At 39.0% G+C, this 27157-nt stretch overlaps 1 protein-coding gene across 3 annotated transcripts in view; it reads right to left on the reverse strand.

Annotated features, from left to right (window-relative positions):
* Positions 1-27157, reverse strand: part of CDCP1 (CUB domain containing protein 1) — a 562995-nt gene that overhangs the window by 32404 nt on the left and 503434 nt on the right. For 2 of the 3 annotated variants that reach the window (XM_069088343.1, XM_069088342.1), the window contains 3 exons: positions 9608-9799; positions 6699-7055; positions 4777-5145 (listed from right to left, as the gene is read on the reverse strand). In XM_069088343.1, coding sequence (XP_068944444.1) covers positions 4777-5145; positions 6699-7055; positions 9608-9799 — 918 coding nt within the window. Of the gene's footprint in view, positions 1-4776; positions 5146-6698; positions 7079-9607; positions 9800-27157 lie in introns of those variants that run through there. The other variant, XM_069088344.1, reaches the window with a different exon arrangement.

Raw genomic sequence — 27157 nt, forward strand, 5'->3', positions numbered from 1 at the left:
ATATAATTAAACTAATAACAAAAGCATTTTGTGTGTTATATTTTTGTTATATTATATATTTGTTATACATATATATATTTGTTATATTTTTTTCAAAGTGCCTTCGCATTCTTATATTTTCTCACAGCAACAAACCAAAGGAAATTTTTTAGGGAAAATATTGCCACCATTTTATAGTTAAGACAACTACCTTTTTTATAGGTAACAAAACCCCACACTTTTTCAAACTCTCTGGTAAGTGGTAGGGTCCTGCCTAATGTTTCATCTGTTTTCTTTCTTTTTATTTAAATTAAATTTTATGTTTATTTTTAGTTTACATCATTCATTTCCACCACATTTTGAGTTACAAATTTTCTTCCTGTCTTTCCCCTCCCCACCACCCCAAAACAGCAAACCCACTGTATGCCCCCTCCCCCAATCTGCTCTCTCCTATATCCTTCCCATCCCCCCTCCAACTTTCCAGTAAGGGCAAGATGGATCTCTATATCCCAATGCCTGTATATCCTATTTCCCAGTTGCATGTAAAAAATAATATATTTTTAAAAACATTTGATTTTAAAACTTTGAATTCCATATTCTTTCCCTTCCTCCTTTGTCATCCACCCTTACTGGGAAGATAAGCAGTTCAGTATAGGTTGTACATGTGTAGCTACACAAAACATTTCCATAGTGGATATATTGTGAAAGACTGACTATATTTCCCTCCATCCTATCCTGCCCCCACTTATTCTATTCTCTACTTTGACTATGTCCGTTTTCAAAAGTGTGTGCTTCTAACTTCCCTCCCCCCCACCTGCCCTCCTCTCCATTATCCATGAAAGGAAATGACATTTGTCCCTCTAAAAGGCCAAACTTAAGGATGTAAGTTAGCTCATGCAGCTGATGGTCAGCTCCTGTCACACAGAATGGGCACTTAATAGCTGCTGGGTCCACGAATGAGGTCCAACATTCAGACATCAAAGAGGAAGAGCCAATAGAACCAGCTCCCCTGAATTTGCACTTGCATTTCCCTAGAAGTGTTGTGTTCGGTGAGAACAGTGACGACACTGGATTCAGCTGTGTGACCTTGGCCAAGGCTCTTCCCTTGGCCTCTCTGCAACTCAATTTCTTCATCTATACAATGAGGACAGCACCACTCACTTTACCTCACTCACAGGGTCCTTGTGAGGAACAAATGAGATAACTTATGGGAAAACATTATGGGTTCTGAGGAACTGTAGCAATGCAAAACAGTGTGCTCCTTCTATTCTTCAGCCTCAGTGATGAGAGAAGGGGAGGAAAATGAAAGATGAGTCATGTGAATTGTATTGAAGGCCCTCTGCCCTGGTGCCATGCCATCTTTCCAATCTAAATATGTTCCAGGGGATAGGACGGCCTGCTGGCCTTTGCACATTTTGGCATTTTCTAAAGAAAACCTGATCCACCTGTACTAAGGAAAGCAGTCACACTGTAAGGACTGGTATCACCTGTGCATTAGTTTCTGTCACACAGTAAGAAATTTATTAGGAAGTTGAACTCAGGTGTCCTTGACTCCAAGCCAAGAGCTCCATCTTCCACACCAGAAGTGTCAAACATTCAGCCATGGGCTACAACACTTTCCAGAATAAAATGTAATTGAGAAATATTTAACAAAATAAATAAAAATACGATAGAACCCAGATAATGTTAACATGTGATTGTCCAAGTCAATATGTAGTCTACAGGGATCCTTATGTACCTTTAGTGATTGCTGTTTCTATTCGAGTTTGATACTACTGCTCTATACCACTTTATACTAGCTGGAGGAGGAGGAGGAAGAGGAGGAGGAGGAGGAGGAGGAAGGGGAGGAGGAGGAGGAGGAAGAGGAGGAGGAGGAGGAGGAGGAGGAGGAGGAGTAGCAGCAGTAGTGGAAGTAGCAGCAGCTAGCATTAACACAGCACTTTAAGGTTTACAATGTGCTCTGTACATAGATTATTTCATTTGAGATGCTCCCTTTTAGGCATGTACTTTATTTGCTGCCTCCCAAACATACCTTCCCCCTTCCCCTAATGCCTCCCCGTCTTTACCTGTTGAACACTCATCTGTTTGTTACTCTGTTAAAGATCACACTAAAATGCACTCCCGCCAGAAACCTTCCCTGCTCAACTGGCCTGGCAATGACTCCCCCCCACAATTCCTTTTCTTCCATATCACATAAATTCTGGCATTTCAACCACCTGTGAGAGCCTCTGCTCCCTACCAGACCATAAGCTCCTTCAACATAGGGACTATGTCTTCTCAAAATTCTGCAGCCTTCCCAGCCCCCAGCAGAGGCTTAATAAATGTTTTCTGATTCACAGGATTGTATATTTTTTGGCTGTTCCTCCAGTCTGGAATGGGAGAGGAGGAAGTTCTTGGGATAGAGTACAGCCTGGGATAGAAGGATTGAAATGAGAATCCTTGGGAAACAGAGAGATCGGTTTGTCTGTCTCAGGAGTTTTTAGCCTACGTTCTATGAACTTAAAAAAAACCCACTGAATAGTTGAGTTTCATTATACATTTCAATACAGGTAGCTAAGTGGTACAGTGGATAGAGCGCCAGGTCTGGAGTCAAGAAGGCCAAATTCAAATCCTACCTCTGGCACTTACTAGCTGTGTGACCTTGGGCAAGTCCTTGTTTGAATCAGTTTCCTTATCTGTAAAATGAGCTGGGGAAGGAAATGGCAAACAACTCCAGGCAAACCACTCCAGTGTCTTTGTCAAGAAAGCACCAAATGGGGTCACAAAGAATGAGACATGACTGAAAAAAACTGAACAGCAACACTACAATATGACTGGTTTCTTTTGTAATCCTGTGTATTTTATACATTTCAAAACATTTGTCTCTCATCTTCACCAGACATTGCTAAAGCATCCAAAAAGTTAAAAACCCCTGATCTCTCCCTTAAAGTCAGAGAGAAAAATCAGAATAAAAACTATCTCATACCCCTTGATGATGGAAGGGAAAAGGTAAACAAGTATTTATTAAGCACCTGCTACATAGCCAGACATGGTGCTGTTATCTCCTCTGACACTCACCACAATTCTGTGAGGCAGGTGCTATTATTCCCATTTTACAACAGAGAAAACTGAAGCAAACAGGTTAATGATTTGCCCAGTCTGAGGCTGGATTGGTGCTCAGGTCTTTCTGACTCTAGGCCCACAACTCCATCCACCTTGCTTCAAGCAGAATTCTTTGTTAATTAAATGATCCCGAAAGTTCATTTCACTGTTCTTTATTTGGATCAAAATGAGACCTACATTTGATGTTAGCTACGGCATAGCCCAGCAGATTGAGAGACAGCCTTGGAGGTAGGAAGACCTGAGTTCAAATTTGACACACACTGGCTGTGTGACCCTGGGTAAGTAACCTAACCTTTCAGTACTCCCAGGCTTCTCTCTAAGACTCTTAAGTTGCAGAAGACGGGAGTTCCCCCGCACTGAGAGTTTTTGGTCCAGACCCAGAAAAAGATAAATACCCTCTTTAGCAATTGGATCCATTTTAGACATAAAGCATAGGTTTTAAGATTTTTGAAGGGTGTAGAGAAACTTGGAAGACCTTTTCAGGAGAGGTTCAGCATAACTTTGATAAACAAATCAAAAATCTAAATTCATATCCTCCCCCAAACCCTTTCACATCTGTTTTCAATTTAGCATTTTGCTTGCAGAACTGTCAACACAAAATAGAAAAAAGATCGTGTGAAAAGCTGCGTGTGACCAACTAAAAAAAACTCAAGCTTGAAAGGAATACTTAGAGGGGGAGATGTCTTCTGCTAACCTGTCATCGACACCAATGTCATCAAGACACCAGAGAAGGTGAGGCTCCATTTCTTAAGATGTTTGCTGAGACATTCACAAGTTCTCCTGTAGCCACATCAATTTCTTAGAGTTTGAAGACTCATCAAATTCTTAAGGCCCAAAGTGCTGAACAAATACTTCTCCCTTGGGATCCAAGGATCCATGGAAATTATGTTCCCTGGTTGACACTCTCTGTGCAAATAGCCATGTGGTTTTCACATTCCCTTTGGAAACGTGCCACCCCACCATCCCATCTGTATATTTTAAAACTTGCTCTCTTGGCTCTAAGGAAATACACCAGAAGTGAAATTGTCTCATCATTTTTCACTGATCCAGTATCCAGCACAAATCATTCTTCACCCTGGGCAAGTGGTTATTTACAAATCTACTCAACATAACTGACCCCTCAGACATTCACTTTCGTTCCTTGAATTGATTTAGTACCTTCCATTTCACCATGCACACCCTGGGCATAAAGGGCCTACCCAATTCCCCTCTCAGTGTTGAAGAAATGAAATCTATACGCCAATTTTCCTGGAATCTTGAAGCAAGTCCCTACAGAACTGGGAGATGAGTAGAACTGGAAGAGACCCTGAAAATCATCTTTCTAATCCCCTCATTTCAGAGAGGAGAAAGATGATGATGAATTCAGAACCACTCAAAGCAGTTTCCATTACCCAATCCTGGATATCTCCCTCCAGTGCCAACTGGGTTACCTATGTTATTGCAGCAAGGGACTGTGCATGTCTCTAGCAACCTATTTCCTGAAACCCTTGAAGGGTCCAGAGTCCAAGATTGTTTGAATGGTCACTGTTGAGAAAGAGAAAACACACCCATGCTTATGCTCCATTTCAGTCTCACTGTATACAAGATAAGTCAGGAAAAGAGAGCTCCCAACTGTTCTTTTTACACATCACCCCTCTTTGAGAGAGAGACTTAGAGAAGGATGAGAAAGAAATAGGTGAATTGAGTTTTACTTACTTCCTTCATTCCGAGGGTGCTGAACCAACACTTGAAAGAGCAGTCGGAGGGCCCCAGGGTTTTGGGAATCCTGATCACAGCCTTGCAAGGACAAGTTGAAATTTCCAGCCATGTTCCCTGGCTGCTTATCCCCAAGTTGAAACACCTCTGGATTTGTGAGTGATCCTGGAATATAGTACTCGACCCTTTCCTCCTTCCTCTCACAGTTGGAGAGGGTATAGTTGAGGAAAGACACACTGGCTCGGAGGTGAGGGGGGATGACAAATTGCCAAGACATAAGCTCATCTTCTGGGAACCCCTCAGGGTAGTTGGCTGACATCAGGGTTGCTGAGCCCTCTCTTTCAAACACAGATTCAATGATGCAGAGTCCTGTTGGGAGGATGGAGCAAATCAAAATGAATCAGGAGGTCATAAGGACACACGACCCCCATCTCTATCACTCATAGTCATGGAGATGAAAACCTGGCAATGTGAATCCAATATCCTGGTTGTCATAAATAGCATATCTGACTATGGCATGTTCATGCTAGATGGAGATAAACTCTTATCTATTAGAATGATGGGAATTCAGAGAAAGGAAATATAATAAAATAAAAATAAAGAGTAAAGAAAGCAAACCACAACCCAGAATTTCAGAGTTGGGAAGGTACCACCAAGCCCAGAGGTATCCGACATGCACTCTGTGGGCTGCATGCTGCCCACAACGCTCCTGAGTGTGACCCAAACCAGATTAAAATAAAAAATAAAAATAAAATACAGATATTCCATTTGAAAACTAAGTCAATATGTAGCCCCCAGAGATGATCATATTCTTAGTTTCTGTTTGAATTTGTTCAGCCCATACTCAAACAAAAATTCCCTTAGAACATACGTGACAAATGATCGTATGCCCAGCATAAGCAACAAGTGATCAACTAGCCTGTCCTTGAAGAGGAGCCTCTCTAGGCTTTTGGATATTCTGCTTCTGGACAGTATCGTTCCTTAGGAAGTTTTTCCTTAATACCAAACCTTAATTTGTTGTTCTTCAAGTTATGTCTGAATCTTCGAGACCCCATATGGGTTTTTCTTGGCAAAGATACTGGAGTGGTTTGCCATTTCCTTCTCTGGTGGATTAAGGCAAACAGAGATTAAGGGACTTGCCCAGGGCACCCAGCTATTGAATCTCTGAGGCTGGATTTGAATTCAGGTCTTCCTGATTCCAGGCCTGGGGCTCTCTCCACTGAACCTATTGGCTTCCTTTTAATTTCCATTCCCCTGCTCCTGGTTCTGTCTTCTCAGACCAAGTGGGACAAAACTAAAACCTTCTTTCACATGACAGCCTTTGAAATACTTGGAAGACAAGAATTAAAGCTCCCCAAAGTGGTTCCTTTTCTAGGCTGGGCTCATCCTCAATGATTTACTTATAGGTCTCATCCAATCAAACCTTAGTCTACAAGGTCCATTCACCTTCTCAGATCTCTAGTTTGTCTTGTTAATTGGTATATATGAGTTTAGGGGCAGTTAGGTGGCACCATAGTGCATAGAGCACTATGCCTGGAGTCGGGAAGATTCATCTTCCTGAGTTCAAATCCGGCCTCAAACACTTACTAGCTGTGTGACTCTAGGCAAGTCACTTAACCCTGTTTGCCTCAGTTTCCTCATCTGTAAAATGAGCTGGAAAAAGAAATGGCAAACCATTCCAGTATCTTTACCAAGAAAACTCTAAATGGGGTCACACAGAGAGTCAGACATGACTGAAAAATGCCTGAAAAATATTTGAAGTTGCAGACTTTCATTTCATTAAAACAAACAAATGTATAAAGAAAAATGGTAACAAAGACTTTAGAAAAACTGGCATTGAAATAGAATATTCCTATAATAAGCAATATCATAATAGCACCCAATCTCAAAATAGTACAATAGCAAGTCAGTAACATGCTTACGTTTTATAGAAGACCGGTTTGCAATATTAAACCCAGAAAAGTTTCTATTTTCATTCCATGGTAAGTATAAGGCCAACTTGACTCCTCCTTGCATCTTGATTCGTGAGACTGTGCCATTGCTACAGAAGGTTCCAATGTTGGCAGCTGTCTTCTCCACAGAGCCACTGATACTGTAGCTAACCAAATCCGGGCAGGTGTCTCCTGGACGAATTTGTCTCAGCCGAGGCCTGGAGAACTGAAGCTCGAGGCCCACTTTTGGGCTGGCTTTCACATTCCAGGTGAACGTCCTATTCAGGGCAGGTAATCTTGAAGGCTGGAGCTGTACTTCCCCAAAAGGACATGGACCTGCCATGCAGTCTAAAAGCAGAAAGTAAGCACATCTGATTGATGGTATAGCGGTGACTTCGGCACTGCTTCTCATCTTTCTGCTTATCTCTTCCTCCCCTCCTACTCCCAGCACACAGTATCCCATGGGATATTACTGGCGCTTGGTTAATATGCCTCATGGCACCCTAGATTTAGAGCCAGAAGGGCTATTAGCAATCACTTAGTGCAACCTTTTCATTTCACAGATGAGGAACTGAGACCCAGAGATCTCTTTCCTGAGATCATTTTAACCACATCCATACAGGGATCAATAATATGGGTCAATTACTATAGGTAATGAGTGGCAGACCTGGGGTTCTAATCCAGGTCCTCCAACTTCAAGTCCAACATTCTTTCCACTGCACCATGCTTGCCTCCCTATGCTGGTCACTCCATGCTGAGAGTTAAATTTTGTAACTTTTAGAAGACAGTGCCAAGCCCATTTGTGAATTCCTAAGAGTCATCTGGCTGCTTGTAGGGTCTCCACTACAGATGAAAAGAAGAGCCAGCTGTCTCGATGCTCTGCGTACTTCATTCTACTATTTTATTACCACTGAAGTTAGATGTTATCAAAGTTAACAACTGATGACACGCTTTATTGTGCTTTCTATCTCGAGCCTTTTTAAATAAGGACCAAAGTGTTAGACAGGAGAGGGGCTAAATTAAGAAAAGAGAAAAAATTCATCATCACTTAAAGCAATGTTAAAGATTCTAATGCAGCAAAAACGGGAAACAAAATATGTTTATGATTCTAGTTCATATTCAGCAATTCCTCATCAGTCCTAGGCCAGAAGTCACAAACTTCAAAGCTGCCTACTGTCCAACAAATAGGCTTGTAAGTGGCTAATATGGTTGAAATAACACTTATGTTATCCTTCAAAGATTGTATCAATAACTCAAGCAACATCAGTTTATTAAGTGCTTGCTATGTGCTAAACACAGGGGATACAAAGGAAGGCAAAAAATAGTCCCTGACCTCAAGGAGTCCATTCCAGTGGAAGAGACAATATATGTAACAACGTATAGAAAGACATAGAGTACGTGGGAAATAATCTTAGAGGTTCTCATGATCTATGAGCTCAGGGAAAACAGCTATTTATTGAAGCCACCTTTTTCTTTTGCATGATATCCTTCAGTCACTTCCAAGAACTTTAAATCTGAGGAGGATTTGGTCCAATCAGTCCAGCCAGAAAAGGAAGCTCCCTGGTCTCATGCTGCCACGATGGTAGATCAATTCATACTTCCATGTGTGTGGTAGCTGGCTATCTTTTGAGTCTCGTCTGGTGATTTTAATATTTAACAAACGAATGAGTATTTTTCAATAAGGCATTGTACTAAGTGCTTGGAATACAAAGATGTTTGGTCCTAACATTAAAGAACTATATACAAGATAAATTGGGAATAATTAAGAGAGGAAAGGCATTAGAATTAAGAGGAAAGGTTTTCTGTAGTAGATGAGATTTTAGTCAAAACTTAAAGTCAGGGAAGGCAGTATGCAGAGAAAAGGAGGAGAGCATTCCAGACATGGGGGACAGCCAAAGAGAATGCCTGGAAGAATATGGGGTGAGGAGTAAAGTATAAGAAGACTGGAAAGGTAGGAGGGGGTTAGGTTACAAAGTGCTTTGAACATCAAGAAGAGGATTTTATATTTGATTCTGGGGGTAATTGAGAGTGAGTGGAGTTTACTGAGTAGAAGAGTGACATAGTCAGACTTGTGTTTTACTTTGGTGGCTGAATGGAAGATGGATTGGAGTGGGGAGAGACTTGAGGCAGGCAGACATCCCAGCAGTTATTACAGTAGTCTAGGCGTGAGGTGATGAGGGTCTTCACCAAGGTGGGGGAAGTGTCAGAGGAGAGAAGGGGACATATTTCAGTGATGCTTCAAAGGGGAAATCAACAGCCCTTGATGACTGTTTGAATGTGGCAGGTGAGAAAGAGGGAAGAATCTAGGGGACTTCTAGGCTGTAAGCTTGAGGGACTAGAAGGATGGTGTTATCCTTGACAGTAATCAGGAAGTTAGGAGAGAGAAGGGGTTTTAAATGCTGAATCAATTAAATTTTTTTGTAATTCTCCTGACTCTTTTCTTCTGCCACCCTTGAATTCCTCACTTAAACCATACATGTAGTATGGTCCTGTCTTATGATTCAGATGACATGTCACCAAGACCACTATTTGACCATTCTCAACAAGGTCCATAGGAATTTCTCTTAATCTAAGGTTTAGAGCAAGGCTTCTCAACCTATTTTTGTGACGTGAACCTTTGTAGAAGTCTGGTGAAGAGTATGGACCTTTTCTCTGGTTACTTTTTAAAGGTATAAAGCAAAATCTAAAAGATTATAAAAGAAACCAAAAGTTAGTAAAGATAAAGCTATATATTTTTTTCTCTACTAAGTTCATAGACCCCTGAAATCTATCCACAGACTTCAGTTTGTGGACACTAAGTTGTTAACTCTGATTTAGGACCACAATAAGAAAGAGGGAGTGAGCAGGGAGATGCAGAAACTGTAAAATACATTTGTAAATAGGTTTTTGTTTTTTTTTACCAATATTCTTCTGGACTTCCAGGACATAATGCTTTGCTGGATCAGGGCAGTCAAAGCTAAAGATGGATCTTTGACCAGGTTTGATGATCAATGAGAAGTAGCGTCTTCTCTGGAAAATAATGTTGCAGAGTCTTGTTGGCGTAGTTATAGAAACTGTGATGTTATCCCCATGTGGGAGAAAAATATCATATTCTGAAAAATAAGGAAAGGAAAAAAATCTTAATGAATTAAGTAATTTACTAGATGAACACCAGCCATGTCCCATCTTATGTTATACAGGAAGGCTTCCAATCCTTTGTCACATGTGTTCCTTTTCTCCTGATCTGAAGTAAGGGACCAAATGACCACTGATGACCACACAAATAAGGAAGAACCTCCAGTCAGTCATTAAATTACTTGGTTTTTTAGGAAATGTATTCTTTTAGCTTAAAGAAAACAAAACTCCAAACACTAAGATGTTCTCCCAAATAAAACCAATGAAAACTGGATGTCTTGGGTAATATTTCTCCATCAGTCACTCAATTTTTGAACAGTTAAACTACTGTTGAGGAAACACTCTTTCTGACATCACAATTCCAGAGAATAAAAAGGAATTTTCATTTCCATGGATGATATTTGCCTAAAATACCATGCTATAACATACCCTTATTACTGGTTTTAAATATATAGCTCTCAACTTTTTCAGAATCAAGCTGGTAGCATTAATGTTCATATTCCTGAAACACACTGTTTTAACAATATGGTTAAATGAAAGGCAATGAGAGAGAGTGGAAAGAATGCCGCCCCTGGAATCCAGAGACCTGAGTTCATATCCTGCTTCTGAAAATACTAGTTGTGGGAACCTGGTAAAGCCATAGCTTCTCTCCTAGCCTCAGTTTCATGTGTAAAACAGGGACAATGAAACTTTAACTACAAGTTCACAAGGTTGCCATGAACAAAGTATTCTGTAAACTTTAAAACATTACATAATTTTAAAAAATTTATTATAATTAAATTAACCTTGAGAAGCACCATGGATAGAGAACTGGTATTGGAAAGTCAAAAAAGACCTGGGGGGAGCGGCACGCAAAGGCAGGCCTGGAAGAGGCCTGATTAACCTCCGGAGGGGGGCGTCGGGGGGGGGGCAACTCATCCCACCAACCACAAGGGCCACTACCAGGCCTATCACCAAAGGGCTAGGACTGGAAAGAGCAAGGCAAGAACCAAATGCAGGGGCCCCTGTCTGGGACAGCAAATACTCCTGGGACTACCACTTCTTGGCCCAGAAATTAAAAAAAAAAGCTCCTATCAGGACCTCCAAAGACCAGGATGGCAGAGTGAATCCTGCCTGCTCCACCCCCCCCCTGAAAACATAGTAACTATTGCCCCAGGGTAAAACCCTCTATAGTGAAGGCTTGGGATCCCTAGAGGAAGGGCATGGCTAGGGCCCTACCTCAAAATGTGTAGAAAGCAGACTACAAAGACAAAGACTCTGGAGTCCAATATCCTCAGAGGGAGGAAGGAAACTCAGAGGGAGACAATGTGGACTCCATACCCACAGCTGAAACATCAACAGGGAATGTGTCCCAAGCACAGAAGGCTCTCCTAGATGAGATCAAAAAGGAACTTTGAAAACAAAATCAGAGAGATAGAAGACAAAATGAATAATTCTTTCAAAACCAAAATTTCAGAATTAGAAAAACATCATAATGAAGAAAACATCTCTCTAAAAAGAAAAGTGTATGATATGGAAAAGGATCTCCAAAAATTAACCAAGGAAAATTATTTGCTAAAATCTAGAATCAACCAAATTGAAACAAATAACTCTACGAGGAACCAAGAATTAGTCAAATAAAACAACAATAATGAAAAATTAGAAAAAGAGGTAAAATAGCTCAATGGGAAAATAACTGACATGGAAAACAGATCCAGGAGAGATAATCTGAGAATCATAGGCCTGCCAGAAATCATGATGAAAAAATGAGCCTGGACAACATTCTCCAAGAGCTCATTAAGGAAAACTTCCCTGAGATACTAGAACTTGAGGGTAAAATAGAAATCAAGAGAATTCACCAGACACCTGCTGAAAGAGATCCCAAATTGAAAAGTCCTTGAAATGTTGTGGCCAAACTCCAGAACTACCAGGTAAAAGAGAAAATACTTCAAGTGGCCAGAAAGAAACAATTCAATTATTGAGGGTCCACAGTGAGGATCACACAGGATTTGGCAGCCTCTACACTGAAAGATCAGAGGCAGAGAAATACAATTTTCTGGAAGGCAAAAGAGCTCAGGTTACAACAAAGGATTACAACAAGTGAGACTGAGCATATCCTTCCAGGCAAAGAGATGGTCATTCAACAATATAACAGAGTTGAAAAAATCAGAGCTTAATGGAAAATTCAACCTCCAAATACGAGATGCAAGAGTGACATAGAAAGGTAAACAAGGGAAACACACACACACACACACACACACACCCTACTATTTAATAAGAGCAAACTGTTTATAGACAAGTAGAGGGTATGAGTATAAAATACACAAAATGACGATAAAAAAATCTTATTAAGGGCTACAAAGGGACTGCAATGGAAGAAGAGGAATGAATGAAGTGGAAAAGGGTAAATTATGCCACACAAAGAGGCATAAAAACAATATAGCAGAGGAAAAGAAGGGAGGAAGATGAGAATCATATGAGCTTTTCCCTCATTGGCTTTGGTGCAAGGAGGGAATAACAACCAGTTAAGCATAGGACTCTATGGAGAAGAAATGAAAAATATCATTTTAGAGGGAAAGAGGAGGAGGGAGAGGAGCTTTGTATGAGATTTGTTCCTGTCACTCTTGGTGTGAAGAAGAAATAACATACTTCATTAAGTATAAAAATATCCTACAGGCAGTAGGAGGGGGAAAGGGCCACTAAAGGGGGGAGTGATTCATAGGGAGGGAAGAAGTAAGGAGGAAGGGGAGGAAAAGGGAGGGGGCTGATAAGGGATTACTGAGGGAGGCTGTGGTCAAAAAGAAAACTATTAAGGGGGGAAGGGAGACGGGGGAAAAACATGAGCATTAACAAGGGAGGGAATAGGATGGAGGGAAAGAAACAGATAACGATCATAACTGTAAATGTGAATGGAATGAACGCTCCCATAAAACAGAGATGGATAGCAGAATGGATTAGAAATCATAATCCTACAATATGCTGTTTACAAGAAACACATCTGAAACAGAGGGATACACACAGGGTAAAGGTAAAAGGCTGGAGTAAAATATATCAGGCCTCAGCTAAAGTAAAAAAAAAAGCAGGGGTAGCAATCCTTATCTCAGATAAAGCAAAAGCAAAAACTGATCTAATTAAAAGAGATAAGGAAGGAAACTATATCCTGTTAAAAGGCACCATTGAGAATGAAGCAATATCATTACTTAACATATATGCACCAAGTGGTATAGCATTCAAATTTCTAGAGGAGAAGGTAAAGGAATTAGAGGAAGAAATAGCAAAACTATACTAGTAGGAGACCTTAATCTCCCCCTCTCTGAACTTGATAAATCCAACCTCAAAATAAACAAGAAAGAAGTTAAGGAGGTGAACAGAATTTTAGAGAGGATAGGTATGATAGATCTCTGGAGAAAACTGGATGGGGATAAAAAGGAATATACTTTCTTTTCAGTGGTTCATGGCACATACTCAAAGATTGACCATGTTCTATGGCATAAAATCTCAAAATTCTATGCGGTAAGGCAGAAATATTAAATGCATCATTCTCAAATCATGATGCAATAAAAATTATATGCAATAAAGGGCCATGGAAAGACAGACTAAAAACTAATTGGAAATTAAACAATTTAATCCTAAATAATGAGTGAGTCAAATAAGAAATTATAGAAACAATCAGTAATTTCATTCAAGAGAATGATAATAATGAGACAACATACCAAAATTTGTGGGATGCATTAAAGGCAGTTCTTAGGGGAAGTTTTATATCCCTGAGTGCATACATGATTAAATTAGAGAAAAGAGAGGTCAACAAATTGGGCATGCAATTGAAAAACCTAGAAAAAGGACAAATTCAAAATCCTCAATTAAATACTAAATTAGAAATAGTGAAAACCAAAGGAGAGATTAATAAAATTGAAATTAAGAAAACTATTGAATTAATAAATAAACCTAAGAGCTGGTTTTATGAAAAAACCAATAAAATTGATCGACCCTTAGTCAATAGGATACAGAAAAGAATAAAGAAAACCAAATTATAAGTATCAAAAATGAAAAGGGTGAATTTACCTCCAATGAAGAGGAAATCAAAACAATAACTAGGAATTATTTTTCCCAATTGTATGCACATAAATTTGACAATCTTAGGGAAATGGATGAATACTTACAAAAATACAAGTTGCCCAGATTAACTGAAGAGGAAGTAAATTACTTAAATAACCCCATCTCAGGAAAAGAAATTGAACAAGCCATCAGTCAACTCCCTAGGTAAAAATCTCCAGGATCAGATGGATTTACTAGTGAATTCTACCAAACATTTAAAGAACAATTGATTCCAATACTCTACAAACTATTTGGGAAAATTAGTGAAGAAGGAGTCCTACCAAATTCCTTTTATGACACAAATATGGTACTGATACCTAAATCAGGAAGAGATAAAACAGAGAAAAAAAATTATAGACCAATCTCCCTCATGAATATAGATGCAAAAATTTTAAATAAAATATTAGCAAAAAGACTATAGCAACTTATCTCAAGAATAATACACTTTTGGGGAGGCCAGGTGGCTCAGCAAGTAAGAGCACTGGCCCCAGTGTCAGGCTGACCTAGGGATCGAATCCTGGGCTCAGATACTTAGCACCACACCCAGAAATAACTGGCCGTGTAACCTTTAGCAAGTTACTTAACCCCAATTGCTTAAAAAAAAGAATAATACACTTTTATCAGGTAGGATTTACTCCAGGAATGCAAGGATGGTTTAATATTAGGAAAACCATCAGTATAATTGATCATATCAACAATAAAACTAGCAGAAACCACATGATCATCTCAATAGATTCAGAAAAGGCCTTTGACAAAATTCAACATCCATTCCTATTAAAAATGCTAGAAAGTATAGGAATAAATGGAGCCTTCCTTAAAATAATAGGTAGCATCTATTTAAAGCCATCAGCAAGTATAATATGTAATGGGGAGAAGCTAAAAGCATTTCCCATAAGATCAGGGGTGAAACAAGGGTGTCCACTATCACCCCTCTTATTCAATCTGGTCCTAGAAATGTTAGCAGTAGCAATTAGAGAAGAAAAAGAAATCAAAGGAATCAAAATAGGCAAAGAAGAGACCAAGCTATCACTCTTTGCAGATGATATGATGATATACTTAGAGAATCCTAGAGAATCATGTAAAAAACTACTTGAGACAATAAATAAATTTGGCAGTTGCAGGATATAAAATAAACCCACATAAATCCTCTGCATTCCTATATATTTCCAATGAAATTAAATAGCAAGAGATAGAAAGAGAAATCCCATTTAAAGTTACTGTAGACATTATTAAATGTTTGGGAATCTACCTGCCAAAACAAACCCAGGACCTGTATGATCATAACTACAAAACACTTTTCACACAAATAAAGTCAGATCTAACTAATTGGAAAAATATCAATTGCTCATGGCTGGGTTGAGCTAATATAATAAAAATGACAATTTTACCTAAATTAAATTATATATTTAGTGCCATACCAATTAATTTACCAAAAAACTACTTTATAGAGCTAGAAAAAATAGTAACAAAATTCATTTGGAAGAATAAATGGTCCAGAATATCAAGGGAATTAATGAAAAGAAATGCTAGGGAAGGTGGATTAGCTATACCAGATTTCAATCTGTATTATAAAGCAGCAGTCATCAAAACTACTTGGTACTGGCTCAGGAATAAAGGAGTGCATCAATGGAATAGATTAGGCACACGAGATTCAGAAGTCAACGACTATAGTAATCTATTGTTTGATAAACCCCAAGACCCTAGTTTTTGGGATAAGAACTCACTATTTAACAAAAACTGCTGGGAAAACTGGAATAGAGTATGGCAGAAACTGGGCATAGACCATTATCTAACACTATATATCAAAATCAGTCTAAATGGGTGCATGATCTAGGTATAAAGGTTGATACTGTAAGCAGTCTCGGAAAACAAGGAACAGTTTACCTGTCAGATTTGTGGAGAGGGGAAGACTTTATGACTAAACAAGAATTAGAGATTATAAAATGCAAAATGAATAATTTTGACTACATGAAATTGAAAAACTTTTGTACAAACAAAGCCAGTGTAACCAAGATTAAGAGGGAGGTGGGAAATTGGGAAAGAATTTTTACAACCTATGTCTCTGACAAAGGACTCATTTCTAAAATATACAAAGAATTGAGTCAAATATATAAGAATACAAGTCATTCCCCAATTGATAAATGGTCAAAGGATATGAACAGGCAATTTTCAGAGAAAGAAATTGAAGATATCTATAAGCACATGAAGAAATGCTCTAAATCACTATTGATTAGAGAAATGCAAATCAAAACAACTCTGAGGTACCACATCTCACCAGTCAGATTGGCTAGGATGATAAAACAGGAAAATGATAAATGCTGGAGAGGATATGGGCAAATTGGAACACTAATGCATTGCTGGTGGAGTTGTGAACTGATCCAGCCTTTCTGGAGAGCAATCTGGAATTATGCCCAAAGGGCTATAATTCATTTTTTATCCTTTGACCCAGCAATACCACTCCTAGGGTTATATCCCAAAGAGATCATAGAAGTGTGAGGAAGACCCATATGTACAAAAATGTTTATAGCAGCTCTTTTTGTGGTGGCAAAGAATTGGAAATTAAGGGGGTTCCCATGAATTGCGGAATGGCTGAACAAGTTGTGGTATATGCATGTTATGGAATACTATTGTGCTATAATTTTTTTTAAGCAATTGGGGTTAAGTAACTTGCTCAAAGTTGCACGGCCAGTTATTTCTGGGTGTGGTACCAAGTATCAGAGCCCGGATTCGATCCCAGGTCATCCCGACTCTGGGGCTGGTGCTCTTACTCACTGAGCCACCTGGCCACCCCTAAGCAATTGGGTTAAGTAACTTGCTCAAGGTTACACACCCAGGTGTTTCTAGGTGGATGCTAAGTGTCTGAGCCCGGATTCGATCCCAGGTCATCTCGACTCTGGGGCCTGTGATCTTACTCACTGTGCTACACTATTGTGCTATAAGAAATGAGGAGCAGATGGATTTCATATTCACCTGGAAAGGCTTATATGAACTGATGCTGAGTGAGAAGTGTAGAACCAGGAGGAATTTGTACACAATTACAGACATAAAGTATGTGTGATGACCAACTTTGATAGACTGTACTCTCCTCAGCAATGCAGTGATATAAGTCAATCCCAAAAGACTCATGATGGAGAGAAATGTGTACATCCAGAGAAAGAACTAGAAAGAACTGAGTTTATATCCAGATTGAAGCCCACTACCTGATTATTTTCCTTTTCTTGTTTGGTTTTAATGTCCTCTTTACCATTTTTCATTCCATCTGATACAATCTGTCTTTATAACGCGACTAATGTATAATGTGAAAGTATTTACAGATCCTATACTTGACTGTATGCCGCCATGGGGGGGACGGTAAGGGGAGGGAGGGGGACAAAATGTGAAACTCAAGGAATTGTGGAATTGAATCTTGTAAACTAAAAATAAACAAACAAATTAATAATTTTTAAAAAAGACCTGGGGCCTTGCCACTGACCTCAGGTGAAGAATTTAATCTCTTAGTGTCCAAGACCATTCTCTAAGCTATAATTAAAGAAGCAGGTGCTAACCTGTGCTGGTGGAGCAAATTTCTTCATTGGGAGTTCCCTCCACCAACAAAATCGTAAGCCAACCCTGCCTTTCCCCTGCCCCTGAGAAAAATACACAAAACCCCCAAACTAACCCTTAGTTGCCAACTCTCCTTAACATGTGTACATAGGTATATACATGTGACAATTCTTGTATTTACACATCATCTTACTATGTTTTTACATTTATGATTTTATTAGATCCTTGCAAACACCTTGTGAAGTAGTTGATAGGCGGTGCGTGTATGTGATATTACAGATAGATATTTTTATCATGGATTTTGTTTTGGTTTGTACCGGTGATTTTCTTGGTGTAGAAAGGAAGGAAAGAAGAAAGGAAGGAAGGAAAGTACAGAGGAAAGAAGGAAGAAGGAAGGAGGGAAAGATGGAAGGAGGAAAGGAGAATGAAAGATGATGGGAAGCAAAGGAAGATGGGAGGAAAATAGGAAAGAAGGAAGAAAGGAAGGAAAGTGGGGGGGAAAGGAAAAAGGAAGGAAAGGAGGATGGAAGGAAGGAGAACGGAAGGAAGGAAACAAAACATTTATTAAGCATTTATGATGTGCCAGGCGGTAGGCTAGCATTATCCCCATTTTATAGTGGAGGAAACTGAGGCAGACAGAGGTAAAGTGACTCACTAATTATCACACAGCTATTAAGATTCAAGGCAGGATTCAAACTCACATCTTCCTGTCTCCAGGTGTAATATCCTATCCACTGTGTAACCTCATTGCCTCAAGTTCTCATGTTATCCTATGGGGTTGCCTGGGGCATTGTGTCACTGATGCGACTTGCCCATGGTCACACAAGGGCCCCACTTCAGGTTGCCTCTTGATAGACAGACATTCTACCCAAAAGCCAAGAACCAAGCACACCCATTCAAAATCAGAATCACAGAAATGGAGAGCTGGAAAAGAGCCCATTCCATTTCTGGACAACTGTAGTTATGGGAAGCTTTTCCTGATGTCAAACCCAGACCTGTCTCTTTGCCAGCACAGGGCTACTTCTGACCTCTACTGTGACCAGACTCCTCTGAATCTGTAACATTCGTAAAATGGGGATGATCATATGTGTAGCGTACCTTGGTACCTCACAGGGTTGTTAAGATGCTGAAATGAAATGATCCATATAAACCTTCTGGTGTGGTATCTGCTATTACTATTATCACGAATTATTATAAACACACTTTAAAAGAGTTTATAGCAAAGCAAACATCAATGCTTCTGATTAGGGCTAAGTCACAAACAAGAAAAACAAAATTCAACTAGTTAAGACAGTGGCGAGGAACAACTGAAGCCTTGTTTTCTGGCATCTGAAAGCTGCCCATGTCACTCAATTATTAATCAAAATAATAAGTAGCAGGAAACAGAAATGCTAGGACCCCTAACAAAAGAAACCAAAGAGGGGCAGCGAGGTGGCACAGTGAATAGAGCACCGGCCCTGGAGTCAAGAGGACCCGAGTTCAAATCCGGCCTCAGAAACACAAAAACTAGCCGCGCGACCTTGGGCAAGTCACTTAACCCCAATTGCCTTCCAAAAAAACAGGGCAAAAAAAAAAAGAAGCAAAGATTGTTCACTTAAATTTTTATAAGTTGGTATCCTTTAACACTACTAAAATTTTCAAATGTATTCCCTCCCCCCTTCATTTACTCAGAAAGCACCCATTATAACTAAGAATAGTAACAGAAGGGGGAAAATGGTTTAGGAGAACTAACCAACACCTCAGTCTAGACTGATTGTGTAAGCAGTGTTCCACATTCACAGTCTTCCACCTCTAGAAAGGAGAGAGAGGGAGCACATTTTCTTATCTCTTCTTTTTTGAAATTCTGAACTTAAATATCAAATAAAATTCACATTCCCACATACCAAAAAAGACTGAGACTCTAGAGCTTACTTTTCCTTTGAAATATATGTCTGATGGCTCAATATCATTCTAATCAAAACAGCTGACAAATGGAGAGAGCTATTGATATGAATTGTTTAATTCCTTCAGACAACACTAAAATGTAAAGCTGATTCATCCGTCTGGAAAAGCTCACTGTTAAGAGAAAAGCGGGGAAAGGACATGAATGTCTAACCCAACATGGTCCTATGCCTGAGTTCATAACGAAGAGTAATAATCACCAGCATTTATGTAGTGTCTTAATATTTATTAAGTGCTATACATATATTATCTCATTTTATCCTTTACCTGGGAGGTAGGTGCTATTTTTATCCCCATTTGGCAGTTGAGGAATCAGAGGCAGACAGAGGTAAAGTAACTTGCTCAGCATCACACCACTAGTTAAGTTTCTGAGGCAGAACTTGCACTTGGGTTTTCCTAACTCCAGCCCCAACACTCTGTCCATCTTGCCACCTAGCTGCCTCACAAAGAAGGTGAGGTACAAACTAAGAGCCAAAGAAAACCCTGTTTACACCAACCACATAAATGCCAGTTTCTCAATTTGAATTCATAATTGCAAGTAGCTGCATACCACAGTAGACAGTAGAGAAAAAGAAAACTCAAGAAGATAGCTCATTGGGATGAAACTCCAAAAGGAGTTGGTCTCTGGTATGAGACCACAATAGGAACTGGTGGAGAGGAATTGAAAACCCTCCACCTAACTGCTTTTGGTGACTGGAAGGAATGGCCACGAATGTGGGTATGGAATCGTAACCACTACTAATGAGGTTGCGTTCAAGGGCACGTCCTAATCACCAGGGCTGAGTCAGGTGGGTAGGTGAAGTGGGGTAGGGTCAGCCTGGGACCATGCTGGCACATCAAGGACAGGAAGTGGTGGGGGGAAGGTCTACACAAAGCTGCTAAAAAAGCCAGATTTGGGGGATAGAGGTTGAAGCATCCCTGATCCGCCCCCTGTATTTTGCCTCTTACTCCAGTCTGAACCTCTTTGTTCTTACAACCAACTGGCTGATTTTAAGCTCTGAAAATCAGTATCAATACCAACTTGGTTTTGATTTTGGACTTATGCTTGCTTGGGTCTTGACTGCAACCCTGCCCTCTTCTCCCAGTGCTGACCTCTGCCTTCATTTTTGGCAGAACTAGGCCCTGTAGCATGACTCAAAAGCCTGGGACAGGCTGAAGGCCACTAAGCTTACCCTAGTCCTCTGTAACATCAGAATCACAGAAAGGAAAAGAAGGACTTCTCTCTACCTAGCTACACTTCAGAAAAGCCGCAAAACACGCCTGGCTGGGCACAGACTGCCATCCAAAATGGCTAAAGGAGGCCATTTTACCACTTATTTTTGTGCTGACTGTCCTGTAGCTGGTGAGTAACAGGTATAGGTGACAATTTGCATTCTGGTGAATAGAGCTTAATCGTGTATAGAAGAAAACAAAGACTTTCCTCTTTACCCTCAATGAAGGCAATAGCAACTTTGTGTTCCAGTACTTGGAGATATTGAGCTCCGATCCTTCTCCCTGTACCTTCTACCCCTATTGGTCCTAATCATACTCTTTGGAACAGCAAGGTCAGTTTATTCTCTATTCCATATGGTGTGGGTCAGTTGTTTCAGTCATGTCTGACTCTGTGATCCCATTTGGGGTTTTCTTGGCAAAGATTCTAGAGTGGTTTGCCATTCCCTTCTCCAGCTCATTTTGCAGAGGAGGAAACTGAGGCAAACAGTGTTAAGTGACTTGCCCAGGATCACATAGCTAGTGTCCGAGACTGGATTTGAACTCAGGTCTTCCTGACTCTAGGCCCCGTGCTTTGTGCCTATGACGCCACCTAGATGCCCAAAAGTGCTATATAAATGCTAGTTTTTAGTTAATGCATGTTTATTTGACTTGACTCATAGACCCTTTTGGTAGTCTGATGAAATAAACTTATGGACTTCTCAAAATAATGCTTTTAAAATAAAATTAATAAGGATTACACATAAATTATTAAGGAAAATCAAGTTCAGTGAAAATAAAGATGTGATTTCCCCCTTAAGTTCCCAGAACGCCTGGAACCCATCCATGGACTCCTTGGAGTTCCATGAGTCCAAGGTTAATAACTCCTGACTTAGCTGGTCTCTAGGAAGGCCCCTTTTCAGGTGTGATTAATTCCGGAGACACTGAAAGGTGAGCACGGGTGTTCATCTCCACGAAGAAGTCTAAATATTGTGAAATTCTCTGGACTTTCAATTAACCTTTCTGGGGATAGCCTCTCCTAGTTAAGCAGAGTGGGCCCGATTCCTGAACAATATTTACACTTTTCCTAGAAAGCCACTCACAGGCAGTCTTGCCTTCAAGTCTAGCATTTTTATTTGTTTGCTTTTTAAACCAGGCTGACTCTCCCATTGTGGAGTCTGAACTGTGCTAGTTAGATCCATAAAAATCTATTCAGCTGTTGAAGAGGACCTTTGGCGACAGGAGAACCTACAGCCTCTCTCAGAAAGCCATTCCAGCATTTTATGACATCCAAAGCTGTCCAGCTGATAGTCTACTCAAACTTAATGAATAGTAATAAAATTCTGTTTTTTCTTGTTTGGCCTAATGGAAACAAAGAAACCATTGGTCATGATGAATAACGTTCTCACCTCTCATACGTCCAAAGCTACTACTCATTAAGCACCTAGCTTTCCCAGCTTTTCTTGCCAGGGCCATCGATCATTCCTCCCGAATTAGGGCATGGCATTCAGGAACTATGAAAAATAGGAGTAAAGCAAAGACAAACCTTTTCTTCCATTAATTTGGGGCATAGGCAACCTGGTGGTCTCCCACTTCTGGTGGCTCACCCAATGGATGGTGAACTTGGCGAGGACACCCAAGCTGCAGAATCAGGGACAGGTTAAAATTCCTGAGCTGAAAGAAGGCTTTACTCCAAAGTCTCAGCAGTGTACAGAGAGGACTCTGGGGTCTTGAAGATCATGTCAGCTGAGTACAAACTCTGCTAAATTTGACCATGCTGGAAAATTTGCAGTTTGGATATCATGAATAAAATCTAGAGAGCTCTGAAGGCTTAATGAAAATGAGGCTTAATGACTTTAAAAGAAAAAAATAAAATGGAGGAGTTTTTTATAAACTCTGCGTATTTCCTTTTAGGTTGTCTAGGGATGACCTCATTTAAAATTTTTTTTAAATCTTATTTTTATATCACTCATATTCTCTACTCACTACCCCCTAAGTCATCCTTTATGATAATGAATAAAAAAAGTTCAGCAAAACATTAGTTTTGTTTCAAAATAGTGAAACAAGTTTATATATTATATAATATATATATATATAAATATATAAAATTATATATTATATTACATGCAGTATTCCATACCCATTACACACTGCCTCTGCAAAGAAGTGGAGATGACTCCCAGTAAATAACCATTAAAAAAGATTCTCCATCTAACACCATGAATGCACTGGTTCATAAATTAAGCTTTCTATCTATATAGACTAGGTGGTTTTGAACAAGGAATCCTTTGCTGCTTCAGCTTAAAAGACCACAAAGCCCCCTGGAAGCTTTTGGAACTTTTGGAGCTTTTTTAATGCCACTCACCACCTCTCTGAAGTCTCTGACCACAGCCTCTAGATTAGACTAGTGGCTCTTAACCTTTCTGTGTGTCCTTGGGGAATATCTGGTGTAGCCTATGGACCCCTTCTCAGAATAATGCTTTTAAATGCATCAAACAAAGCACATAGGATTACAAAGGAAACTGATTATATTGAAATTTCATTTCTAATTTATGGAATAAGACAAGCATTTCCATAACATAGTACAATAAAAAGATGGTTGAATGAAACTGTAAATCTACTACTTGCTATTTCTTTCAAATATACAACAAAATTATCATGTAAATTTTTTCCTTCCCTCTCCCCTCCCCTGCCCTAGAGATGGCTAACATTAGACACAAATAGGTCTATGTATGTAAATTTGTTCTATACTTATTTCTTTTTTTGGTAAATTTTATTTTAAACTTAAATACAAATGAGAAAAGAAATAAAAAACATTGCCATGTACACAGCAGACCATAAGAGAGGATTCAATATTAAACAACAAATTTCCAGTTCAAGAACACCTATATAATAAATACTACACATTGTTTTCAGAGCTTCCCAGCTTTACTTCCTTGTTGTTTTTTGCCCCTTCCTCCCCCCACCAGCCTCAAGAAGGCTACAGTTAAGCATGGAGATATGTAATACACACACACACAGATAGCTATAAACATACACATATCTATAAAACTGTACTATGATTATTTCCTCCTCTTATCTGTTTCTTTGAAGGTAGATAGCATCTTCTTTCATAAGTCCAACTCTTTCCATATTTTTCTAAATCAACCAGTTCATCATTTCCTATACCACAGCAATATTCCCACTCAATCACATCCTATCTGAGAGATTGTCTATGAAAGTTTCCCCCCAATTTTCTGCATTCCTTCTATTCTTGGCTATAGATGTTTTATTTATACAAGAAAATTTTAATTTAAAATAACTGAAATTATCTTTTTTTACACTTCAACAATGCTCTTACCTTATAATATAGTTTAAGGTCTGAGACTACTGAATCTACTTTCTTTACATGTTTTTTCCCTGTATTTTTTTAAGTTCCTGACCTTTTGTTCTTCCAGATGGGCTTTGTTATTATGTTTTCTAACTCAGTAAAATAATTTTTTGGTAATTTAATTGGGATGACATTGAATAAATGGATTAGTTAGGTACAACTGTGATTTTTAAAATTATATTGGTTTTACCTACCCATGAACAATAAATATCACTTCAGTTATTTAGATCTGAGTTTATTTGTATAAAAAGTGTTTTATGTTTATGTTCATATATTTTCTGTGTCTGTTTTGACAATTATACATTCAGGTATCTTATACTGTCTAGGCATTTTAAATGGTCTAAGACAATATTGAATAATATTGCTGATAAATAGTGTAGTTTCTTTATTTTTCGCTTTTGATTAAGTCTATTTTATCTTAAACTTTGTCTGAGATCTTTATTACTATCCCTACTTTTTTTTTATATACTAAATTATACTCCTGCCCTTTATTTTATCTTTGTGTGTATCTCTCATTTTTATAATGTTTCCTGAAAGCAACATATTGTTGAATTCAAATTTTTAATCTGCCACCTGTTTCCATTTTATGGGTAAATTCATCCCGTTCACACTCTAAGCTATGATTACTTGTGTATTTTCCTTCTTCCCACTTTTCCTCACTATCCTTCCTCTATCCCTTCTCACTCCTCTAATTTACTTCTACCTGCTACCTTGTCTTCCTATTTCCTAACTTACCCACCCTTCTAAAAGTCTCTCCCTTATCTTCTCCCCCCACCCTATCCTCTTACTCTCTCATTTCTTTTGAAGTCTAGAAGATTTTTATGTCCTTCTAGATATATATGTTATTCCCTCTTTAACCAATTTCTGATGAGAGTAAGGTTTCAGCACTGCTCCCCCTCCCCCTACTTGCTTCTTCTGTATCTTTTTTATGCCTCATTTGTATGAGATAATTACTACTTTTTATCTCTCCCTACAGTTTTAACTTTTAAGAATAACCCCATCATACTCAGTTCAGCTCATGTCTTTCTTTCAAACTACTCAAATAATGATGATAATCATAAGAATACTACTAATATTTTCATATGTATGAATTAAAGAATTTGACCTTATTGAATCCCTTATAATTGCTTTTTAACATTTACTTTATATTTCTCATGGATGTTATATGTCAATTTTCCCCTTAAGTTCTGGGGTTTTTGTCACAAAAACCTGAAAGTCTTTGAGTTTGTTAAATATCCATTTTTTTTCATTCAGGATTATACTTAACTTAGCTGGGTAAATTACCCTGGGTCATAACCCCAGCTATTTTGCTCTACAGAATACAGTATTCCAAGACATATAGAGTCCTTCAATGTAGTAGCTGCTAGGTCTTGTGTAATCCTTATTGTAGCTCTATGATGGTTAAATTGTTTTTTTTTTCCTGTTGCTTCCAACATTTTCTCCTTAACCCAGGAGCTTTGAAACTTGGTTATGATATTCCTCAAGGTTTTCTTCCTTGGATCTCTTTCAGGTGGTAATTGATTTTTTTTCTATTTCTAGTTTGCCTTCTTGTTCTAGAACTTCATGACAATTTCCCCTGATAATTTCTTGTAATATTGTATCAAGATTCTTTTTTAAGTTATAATTTTCAGGTAAATTCTTATATTTTTTTTCTCCTTGATCTGTTCTCCAAATCAGTTGTTTTTCTGATAATTCACTTTCTCTTCTATTTTTTCACTCTTTTGATTTTGTTTAATGATTTCTTGGTGTCTTGGAATGTTATTAGCTTACCCTTACTCAATTCTAATTTTTAAGGATTTATTTTCTTCCTTAAGATTTTTTTTTTGCTTTTTTGGAGGGGGGAGGGTAGGGCAATTGGGGTTAAGTGACTTGCCCAAGGTCACATGGCTAGTAAGTGTTAAGTATCTGAGGCCGAATTTGAACTCAGGTCCTCCTGACTCCAGGGCCAGTGCTCTATTCACTGTGCCACCCAGCTGCTAAGTTTTTGATTCTCTATTTCTACTTGGTTGACTTTCTTTTCATAATTTTCTTAGATTGCTTTTATTTTTTTCTAATTTTTTAACCTTTTATTTGATTTTTAAAGTGCTTTTAAAGTTCTTCTAAGAACTCTTTTTTTGTCCTTGGGACCATTTGACGTTTCTCACTGAAGAAGGAGTGGCTTTTTTAGTTCCATTATCTTCCTTTGAATATGAACCCAGATCTTCTCTATCCCCATAGATAGATTCTCTATCCCCATAGATTTCTCCTTTGTTTACTCATCTTTATTTATTGCATTATTTTATTTTTAGGAGCTATTAGAGTAATCAAGTTCTAGTCTCAAGATATGGGGAATGATGCCCCAAGCATCAGGTTCTTTTTGCTGTTATTTTCTGAGGTCTGTCTTGGGGCCCAACTTTGGGCTTTCCTCTCCCCTCCTAAGGTACAGCTACTGGCCACACTTTCCTGCAAATGATCTTGCTCTCTGCAGTCCCTCCAGTGGCTGTAAACTACAGCAGTCCTCCCTGCCCTGGAACTGAAACCAGGGGCTCTGCTCTCCTGCAAGTGCCCATAGCCAACAGAGTCCCTACTCCTTGGTTCTGCACTCACCAGGTGTATGCTAGCTCTTTCTCCCCACAGCCACAGCCTTGGATGCATCTGGTCAGAACAGCTGTGCTTGGCCACTGAACAGTGGAAGGTCCTTCAATCTTCTCTGGCCACTACTAGTCTCTAAGACTGAGGCTGCATCCCAATCCAGATGCCCTCGGGGTTTGTTGTTTGTAGATTTTCCAGAGTTGAACTGGAGGCATTTGCACTTCACTCAGGCCAAACCTCAGGTCTTGGAAGTTGGGTCTTTCTTGGGGTCTTCTCAAATTGTCTTAGGAGGACAACTGCTTTACCCCATTTTTATCTCTGTGCTCTGAGTCTATGTTCTGACTTTTTTTGTGGAGGAAATTTGGGGAGCTAAAAATTTTCTGACCTGCCCTGCCATCTTCCCAGAATCTTTTCCATACTTGTATTTCAAATATTTTTTAAAAACAAGTTCATGGATCCCTACATCCATGCTCTAAAGAGTTTAGTTGTATTAACCCTTTAATTCCAGTCCCTGATACTGGCATATTGAGTTCTTTTTACAAGACCAATTTTTATTTTGAATTTAAACACCAAATATAATGGACATTTGAACATACATAATAGAACAGAAAAAGCAGATTATGTGTGAAACTCTCTTTTCTACAGCTTG

The sequence above is a fragment of the Petaurus breviceps genome, unplaced genomic scaffold, assembly GCF_028583685.1.
Source record: "Petaurus breviceps papuanus isolate PSGF00001 unplaced genomic scaffold, PetGlider_PUasm1.0 185, whole genome shotgun sequence".
Taxonomy (NCBI): Eukaryota; Metazoa; Chordata; class Mammalia; order Diprotodontia; family Petauridae; genus Petaurus; species Petaurus breviceps.